The sequence below is a fragment of the Solenopsis invicta genome, chromosome 16, assembly GCF_016802725.1.
Source record: "Solenopsis invicta isolate M01_SB chromosome 16, UNIL_Sinv_3.0, whole genome shotgun sequence".
In the NCBI taxonomy this organism is placed as follows: Eukaryota; Metazoa; Arthropoda; class Insecta; order Hymenoptera; family Formicidae; genus Solenopsis; species Solenopsis invicta.
In genome coordinates, this window is record NC_052679.1 from 16,177,368 (window position 1) to 16,186,647 (window position 9,280).

At 39.7% G+C, this 9,280-nt stretch overlaps 2 protein-coding genes across 2 annotated transcripts in view; one reads left to right on the top strand and one right to left on the bottom strand.

The window, feature by feature from the left end:
• The window catches only part of LOC105199349 (G protein-coupled receptor kinase 5), a 90,707-nt gene that overhangs the window by 64,451 nt on the left and 16,976 nt on the right, over positions 1-9,280 (bottom strand). The gene's annotated exons all lie outside the window — the stretch shown is intronic.
• On the top strand, positions 1,502-5,127 carry LOC105199350 (synaptic vesicular amine transporter). Its single transcript, XM_011166413.3, has 7 exons — positions 1,502-2,122; positions 2,205-2,414; positions 2,743-3,009; positions 3,095-3,135; positions 3,454-3,600; positions 3,905-4,226; positions 4,422-5,127. Exons 1-7 carry the CDS (start codon positions 2,029-2,031, stop codon positions 4,637-4,639), a joined length of 1,299 nt encoding a protein of 432 aa, XP_011164715.1. The 5' UTR covers positions 1,502-2,028; the 3' UTR covers positions 4,640-5,127.

The following is a 9,280-nucleotide window of genomic DNA, read 5'->3' on the forward strand; positions in this document are numbered from 1 at the left end:
ACTAAGAAGATTACTAAGATTTTATTATTATTTAAAGATTAAAATTTATCTTTGTCTTGCTAAGAAAACAATTTTAATCTTTTAAAAATTCCATCCATTAAACTTTTTATCAAGCCTTTCGTATAAATAATCAATCTTTTTGTCTGCATAAGATTTAAAAATTATTAGATCGCGTACACATATCGGTTTTTCTCAAGAATCGATTATTGAAATCATGAAATAAAATTCAGTGATTTGAGACGATTCTTATCTTCATTGAATCGCGATTGTAAATACGCGATATATTAAATATTAAATAGACTCTCAAAAAGTATTCAAACCATATCGTATCTCAAGACTTCGACTACATTTTTTTTATTTATAAATACGATCATAATTCTTACTAAATATTGAACTTCGTAATTATTGACAAGCTCGTTGACCAATTCGGCGACGGAAGTTTCTCGCTGCATTAAGCGAGGAGGGCACAAGCGGAAAGCTGTGCCGTACGCGGCGCAGAATCAATTTGGCATGTACCTCAACGTCGAAATTGCATTATGGTCGATCGTAATTTCGCAAGCAGGGCACAGGTGTGTGCTCCGCGAGAATATCGATGACGAGATAGAGAGATAGCGGGCATACAACAAAGGGACTCGCGAAAATGAAGTTTGCGCTCACCGCAGTGCGACGTATGAGAGGACAATTCGTCATTTGCGCGCGAACCCTTTTTATCTCTTTTTATTTCTTTTTCCAATGCCAAATGCAGAATTAATTAAAATTCAGCAATATATAAGGTCATCTCCATTATTAAAATCTCAAACTTCAGCAACAAATTATTTAGGGATTTATTTCTAATTGATCAAAAGAAAACGATATTGACGTTATAACAAAAAATGTACAAATAAAATTTTTAAAACTAAATAATAGTACTTATAAATTTATATGGATTTCGAGAGTCTCTGAATTTTATTTTTTGACACAATGGAACAAAAGTATAATAAATACGTGATAATACATCAATTATAATTGTCTACACTTGAAAAATGATTTAATCACGTTAATTGCTAAATCACGTAACAACTAAAGTTTGATATCGAAATAAAAACGTGATGAGAACCAAATTTCCGATTGCCAAACTTTTAATCTTGATCGATCGCATATATAGCGTACATAGCGAAGAAAAAGGGAGATACATGTACAAAACTCTCCGAAAATTCTATCAAACGCGCGCAGCTTCTTCGTTGCAGCCCCCCCGTCGGAGTTTTCCTATGGTTTATGGCCACCTGTGCTCTAAGGTTTATTTCCACATCATAAGACCACCATGAAAACCGCGAAAATCAGAGCGGCTGGGGACGACCGATAAGTCGCTATAATGGAGATAGATCGAAAAGTGCATCGGCTCGTGAAACGGTGCGCCATCCAGACGAACCTTCGCGTTGCCACCATGAAAAAGCTTCTGCGCAAGGACGAGCTCCAGCGGCTATAAAAGCCCGCACGAGACTCGTTCGCTTTCCAGTCACGTTTAGAACGGTCTTTCAAGTGACAAAAAAAAAAAGAGAAAAGATAAGAGAAATTCGAAGGAATCTACTTAAATTACGTGTTTATCAGGTCGCCGAAGAGAAAGAGAGAAAGAGACGTACAACTTTTTTAAATTCGGAAAACTTTTGTTTCAAATAAATAGATTGAGAAGTCGTCCGATTTTTATTTCAAAATAGATTGAGAAGATACACCGTCCCAAATAATACACTTCTGAATCACAGGACCTCGTCTATCTGACTCGCTTCCTTTTCTTTTGAAACATTTATATTGAAGATTTAATTGAGACAAATCAATTTTATTTTTTACATTTTGCTTCCATACTTCATTTTAATAATATTGTCTCTAAATCCGATTAATTACCGATCTGTTAATTATCGAAGATTAAAAATTACTACCCACAAACTTTCGTTAAAGATACATTCTTAACTTCTTGCCAAATTCTTCGCGGATACAGTGGCTCTCAGTGCGTTCGATTTTTTTTCCACCCTACACCGAGATCAATGATCAAGGATGAGATTAGACGATCTGAACAACAGTCGCGTGATCACCGTCGCAGTGGTCTATCTCAGTCTCTTCCTGGATAATGTGTTGTTGACGGTAGTCGGTAATTACGAACCAAATTGGGAGAAAGAGGCAGAAGGGACAAATCACGAGCTAAACAATTTGCTGATTCGAAAATGTTTCAGTGCCGATTATCCCGGATTATCTGTGCACGCTCGACGCGAATACGACCGCGAGCGCCGAAGAGGACGAAAACGGTCGAGTGGGATTACTCCTGAGCTCGAAGGCTCTGGTCCAATTAATTTTGAATCCCGCCGTGGGCACTCTCACCGGTACTCTGGGCTACGCCAGACCTCTGTTCCTGGGAAATCTCAGTCTCTTGCTAGCTGCTTTGCGTAAGTTATGAACGACACTTTCGATCGTATCCGCGCGCTCTTCTAATGAATAGAGCTTCACGTTCGTCCTTAACAATTCGAGGCTTATCTCACGATTTCGCGGAACAAGTTGTTTTATAAATGAAATGGAATAAAGTCGAATGTCGCTAAAATTTTACTAAAAATTGCATTCAAATGAAAATGAAAGAATATTTTATAGCAGTTTGCTCGGGTAAATTCAATTTTGCTTTTGACGAAATTACTGTTTGTTAATTTGATGCTTAAAGTTGAAGGCTTCAAGTAAACGAAGGCGCTTCTGTAAAACTCAAAGTTTTCATTGTTATCACAGTGTTTGCCTTCGGACAAACGTACGAGATACTGTTCTTGGCGCGAAGCATTCAAGGTATAGCTTCAGCGTGTATAGCAGTTTCCGGCATGTCATTGGTCGCCTCTCAATATTCCGAGGAGGACGAAAGGTCCAAAATCATGGGTTTCGTTCTCGGCAGTATCGCTCTGGGTGTCCTCCTAGGCTATCCAATCGGCTCCGTGCTATACGATCTCGAGGGAAAAATGGCACCTTTTCTATTGGTGTCCAGTCTCATCATTTTAGTAATTTGTAATTAACCCTTTAAAATTATAATATTGCAGAAAACATATTTCTTTGCGTGAAGATAATAAAATATCGAAATGCATTTTCGCAGGTCTGCAAGTTCTGACGTTAGGTGTTCAAACCACCGCCAAGGTATATTCATTATTTTAAAATAAAAACGGTTATATATATAAATGATTGATTAAGATAATACTGCATTTATAAAATACAACAGAAATGTGTAAAGCTTATAATTTCAAATATGAATAATTCGATGAGTGTCCATGTCCTTTCAAGAAATGAAGTAACTTTAGAGTCTGTAATTTTTTAATAAATTTGTCGCGTCAATTATATTATGCCAAAGATTACAAATGATAATAAATTACTTTCTCGTATTTTATGTAAAAAAAAATGCAATTTTATATTTATTAAAAGTAATTTATTTAAATTTTTCTGTTTCATGCGTATTAGCCAAGCGAGCAGCAAACTACTTGGCTGCATTTATTGTCCAATATACCCATCCTCATTATCTCTGGTGCAATTTGGTGCTCGACGTCGCCGATGGCGATATTAGAACCCTGCTTGCCGATTTGGCTCAGGACTCACATAAAACCTAAGGTATGAGACAGAGAACTCTTATTTGAAAACAGAAAAGTATCAGTGGCAGGTTCCGTCAACAAGTTTTCATCTATTGCAACTAATCCAATTTCATAAACTTATTGTCTGTATTATGATCATTATCACAATTAACGATAATAAGCAAAGAGATCAGAATTCCGTTAGATCACGGTTAATCAATGCTGGTGAAATTAAGCATAAAAAAGTGAAAAATCTGATCGTTCAATTTTCGATGCGAATGATTCTGTAAATTCTATAAAAGTAAAAAGTGCGTACTGCTTTTCTCGATTAACATCGCTTGCAGAAATGGCAATTGGGCACGGTATTCATACCGGACAGCGTGGGCTACTTAATCGGGACCAACTTCTTTGGCGTGATAGCGTATCGTTACGGGCGCAGCAAAGTGGCGATCCTGGCTATGTTCGTGGTCGGCGTTAGCGCCATTCTAATCCCGTCTGCGAATACAATGTCGCAGTTGATATTCCCGCATCTGGGAATGGGTCTGGGCATCGGCGTTGCGGATGCAGCTCTGGTGCCGTTGTTGGCCAGTTTAGTGGACCGAAATGGCAACTACGGACCCGTTTATTCGATCCAACAAGTGGCTGTCAGTTTGGCTTACTCCTTAGGTAAGGCGTTCTTCGAGCGGAAAATTAAGACCGGTTGTATTAATAGAACTGAAGGAAATAATTTTAGAGAGTAGAAGTACAAGTCAGAGGTCCGCCCTTGGCAAACGCTGCTTCCGATTGAGACGATTTATAGTTACAAAAAAATCTCAAATATTAAAGATGTATATCGCACAAATTGCATTTTTTTTTTTAAAGGGCCTATCACGGGTGGCGAAATGGTCAAAGCTATTGGATTCCCGTGGGTCATGCGAGTCGTGGGCATCGTGAATGTAGCGTACTGTCCATTGTTGATATACCTCACGTTGGAACGAAGAAAGTTGTTGGAGAGGAAAGAGGAAAAGAAGGACTACGACACGTTTCAAAAATCCATCACGCCCTACGAAAGATTTCACGATTCCGACGAAGATCTTTGACAGTAAACGAGATACATTTTTAGCAATAATCACAAACTGAATGTTAATTAACTCGGAGAAACTTTGTAAATTGTTACATATACGAAAAGAACAATTTTACTGCGCTTTATCTAAAAAAAATTTAGCTAGATACAGATCAGAAAATAATTTTATGTTAGGCCATCAAAATAATTATATCGGAGCATGATAATGTTACGTAAAATAGTTTTGATATTCTAGCAGCCAAGCTAAACATCCAATACAATTTTTTTTTAATGTAAAATTCAACAGAATTATTTTCAATTCTGTGTTTTAGCAAAATTGTTCTTTCCGTGCGTGTTAACATTTTTTTCTTTTTTCATTTCGAGAGATATGGTTCATCAGTTGTGTTTTTAAAAATATTATATCGTCTGTTTATTATATAATATAATTTTCGCGAGCCATTGTCTCCATTTTAGACAATTGCGCGATGTCAAATATCATTAAATTCGCTTTTGAACACCTCGAAATAGTGTCTAGTAATATTACAGTGTCCCCAATTAAGTGCGCTATGCAGAGCCGGGTCTTCGTCGTAATTGGTAACCCAAGTGAATTATTGGCCGAACAACATCCCCGCGGCTGTCATCCGTGGCACGACGACGTTTCTCGGATCGGAGAGCAGGAATTCGCTGAATTCGCGGAAGCGGGTACACGAGACAGGACAAGAAACATGCGCTTCCGATAGCGGAAAATGACGACGATCGATCGGCCAGCGCAGCCGGTAGTTCTGAAAGCTTATTAATGCACTCAATCTGCAGCGAAATTCGTTTATGTTGCATTAATGGTTCCGCTGTCTACCGCAAGCATTGACTCGTCATTAGCTTGCGTAGATCACCGTGCTGTACACAATGTATTCCGATCAATCGCGTGTCCCCCATCGGTCGCGTGCAAAATCGAGTGCCACGAGAAATCCGCGCACGGAGTTGTAAAAACACGGGGAAGAGCTAAAAATAAAAGATAATTCCCCGTAAATGTGATTGGAGGTACGCTTCGTTTAGATTCCATTTAATTTTGCGAAATGTTTATACTCTCGTCGTATTTCAATCTCTCGAATCGCAGTATCGCCGGCATTATAAATTAAGGGGCTCGTTCGTTTTTCCAGCGATCCGTGTACTCCCAGCCATTATTCCCCGAACAGCCTAATGATTTCGGTTTGTTCGATCAAACGACGTAAATATTGATCGTAGGAAAGGCGCGCGGATAAATCCCGGCTATTTTCCTTCGAGGGAAGTCGGAGGCGTAACGTAAACAGGGCGGCGGCGGCCGTGCCGTCGATGTTCGAAGGATTTGTAAACGTGGGGGAAGGGTGCGAGGGAAGAAACGGGGCGTGACTTTGCACCCCGGGGTTTATTCGGTGAACAACGCCGATCGTCATTAGCAAGGGTGTTAAACTAATCGCCGCCGCCACCGCGATAGGAGCTAAATGCAATCCCGTGAACGACTTGCGTGGAGAGCTTTCTAAAAATGAAGTCTCCCCTCGGAAAACTGTGTATCAATTTAACCGCAGTGCTGAATTATTAATAATGCACAGCTAACGTCATTAATTGATCAATCGACGTTGAGTTTTGCTATGGAGATTTTTACATCGCTACTATTATCTTTTGGATACCGGTTACATATCTGTATTTTCATGTCACTGCATTTTATATTCTGCAAAAGTATGCTAATTTCAGTTGTAAAATCAATGGTAAAACGCATTTTTTCTCCTCTGGTAGTAAATAACAGTGTATGTAATAGTGATAATATCAAGCGAAGATTGAATAGATAATTACTTCGTTGCATTTGTTGAACGTTTTACGTATGTAAATTGCGTATCATTTATGCATTTTCATTTCAATCGCAGTTTCCTGCAAAACAATACGCTCATTCTTTCTGCCACATGTCTGTAATTAACCGAAAAGGTCACTCCTGTTCGGTATTCCGTACCGAGTCAATAATTAATGTTGGTTAAATTATATCCTATAAATAAATAGGAAATCGATATGTGTGAGGGGTCCGTGCAACTTCAATCCCGCACGAAATAAAGCGCGCTGTGCAAAGTTCGTCGCACAAAAGCTCTCGACCGCGTCGTTAGCAGTGAGGTAGGTAAAAAGAGCCGTGATAAAACGCAAACGACGTCGACGACGACGACGACGGGGTGGAAAAGTCAACGACTGAATGGACAAAAGAACGTCGCGCATATTTAATGGAAGAGCGTGATGATGGTCCAGTGATTTTCGACCGCCCCCGCAACGGCGAAACGTTGATGGCCTCGTTTGCTGAAGCGAAGCCTCAGAGTAACGACGCGATAACGTGGCAAGGTAAATATATGAGATATATCGAGCAATAACGATCGCGGCATGTAGACGGGAGACGGAGATATGACGACGGAGGAAACAAGATCCTCTTCTGTAATCTTCTTAATTGTAAATATATCTCGCCACGCGATTACAAAATAATCCATCTTTCGCGGCAAATTTTCCATTCATTTCCACCCGTCGTCCTTTTCACAAAGATATAACATTTATATTTATATCATGAAATTAGACGTCATATAATCACGATTTTCGCCCGTCTCTCTCGAAAGGTCCGTTCTTAGTACACGCGTTTGACCTTTACGAACGATATCCTCTTCATTATCGTCTTCGTCGACGAGGAAGCCTTTTCAACTTTAAACATCCTCGCACTCCCCCCCCCCCCTCTCTCTCTCTCTCTCTCTCTCTCACGCGACGCCCCAATTCTGCAGGCCATTGCCGATCTTCATCTTTGTATTCCGTGATGCAGCTGAGATTAGTGGCGCGGCGTTGCATGAAAGATCGCGAAGTAAACCCCGCGATAAAACGTGCCAGCCCTCGTTGTCGACCCTGAGCGAAATTTAATGCCATTCCGCTTTTCTTTCCCCCTTTCCCTCCACCACTAACTCCTATCATTCTCATCAGCGCTAGGTCATTCAGACCCCTACAAATTTTGATGACTCCTCTCGGATCTTTTTCTTCTCCCCCCCCTCTGCTGCCATCTTCTTCCTTCCCATCCTCTGTCCTATTATCCTATTTTCGAAACCATAACCCTGGCCGGAATCCAACGGGACGAGAGCCCGTCCGCGGCGTTATCGGTGTCCCCTGGCAATCTGTCCACCAACATCGGCAAATGTTTTATCGTTGCGCGGCTCCGGAAAGCTCGATTGACTGATACGCGTAAATCGAAGCAGGTCCCGGGATCTCAAATCGTTCGAATCCTCCTCCATACTTCACCACCACTGAGAGGGAAAAAGTCGAGAAAAGGCTGAGAATGTGGCGCATCGTGCCTGTTTGTTCAAAACGATTGGATCGTTCCCACGAAAATATTATACTAAAGGAAAAAAACATAATTTTAGAAGAAAATATTGAAAACCTATATCGCACCTTCATGTTTCCATGATAAATCCCGCATACGCTCTTTTATTCGTGTCTTTCTCCATGACATTTAAGGGCGTTTTCATTCGTATTACGTAACTTCTGAAGCTCAACTTTCATGTTATGAAGCGTACACGGAAAGGGCAATTTTGCTGAAATAGATCTGAAAATAATTATGTTGAACCAGTGAAAAATTTATATTGGACGTTTAAGCTGATTGGTAGCGTGTCAAAATTTTTTGCAGCAATATCATCATGCTTGAACGTTTTACATAATTATTTTGATAACCCAAATAAAATTGTTTTCCGATCTGTGCCTAGCTAAATTTTCAGATACCACAATAAAATTGTTCTTTCCATGTAATTGCACAATAAGTGAACGCCTTCGTTTAAATATTTGCAATTATATAAAATATCTCTATACAGATTTGTATAGAGTATAAGTAACAGTAAGATTTCGCAAGCTCGTAAAGAAACGGCTTGCTAAACGCGCGACTCGCTTCCATAACGCGCGACGGAGAGTAGAACTCAATTCCGCTGCATTAATCTCGTGCCGGAATTAGAATCGCAGTTAACATCAAATTGCAGACAAACTGCAGAGCAGATAATAACAGGAAGAAAAACACAAATAAGGAAACAGAATCGTGACAGCTTGATTAAGTAAACCTCAGCGTTTCGTTCGTCGCGAGACAGACACCCGCTTTAAATCGGGACGGCTAATTGTCGATTGATCGTCCTAAAAAGGATCACGAGAAATGGGAATCCAGAAATACGTTTTGACTTCTCGTCTAGATGTATGTAAACACATTGATTTCGGTAGCGAGATTACGTCACGGACAGACGCTCATAAAATGCTAATCGTCGTTCAATTAATTTATCTTCGAATAAGCTTCGTAAAGGAAAAAGTAATATCTTTGTGAAATGTAAAGATAAAAATTTCGATTAACCAAGCACATATTATAACGTCATATTATCGTAATAATAAGAGACCAGATGTGTATTAATTCAGCTGCATGATCTTCAAATATTCAAAACAACTTGAAGAAAGAATACATACTTTTGACTCGCGTCTTAACGTTGTGGAAAGAAAAATTTGAAAAATAGGGCACTGTGTAACATCTGAGTGTGCAGCGTATTCGTGTAAAGCGTGTACTTTCTCTTCCATTTGACAAATTTTCCAGCTGACAAATGCATAATCGATAAATGCCTCGGCTGAAGTTTGATAAGAGACCGCAGAATTAACCGCGTATAAC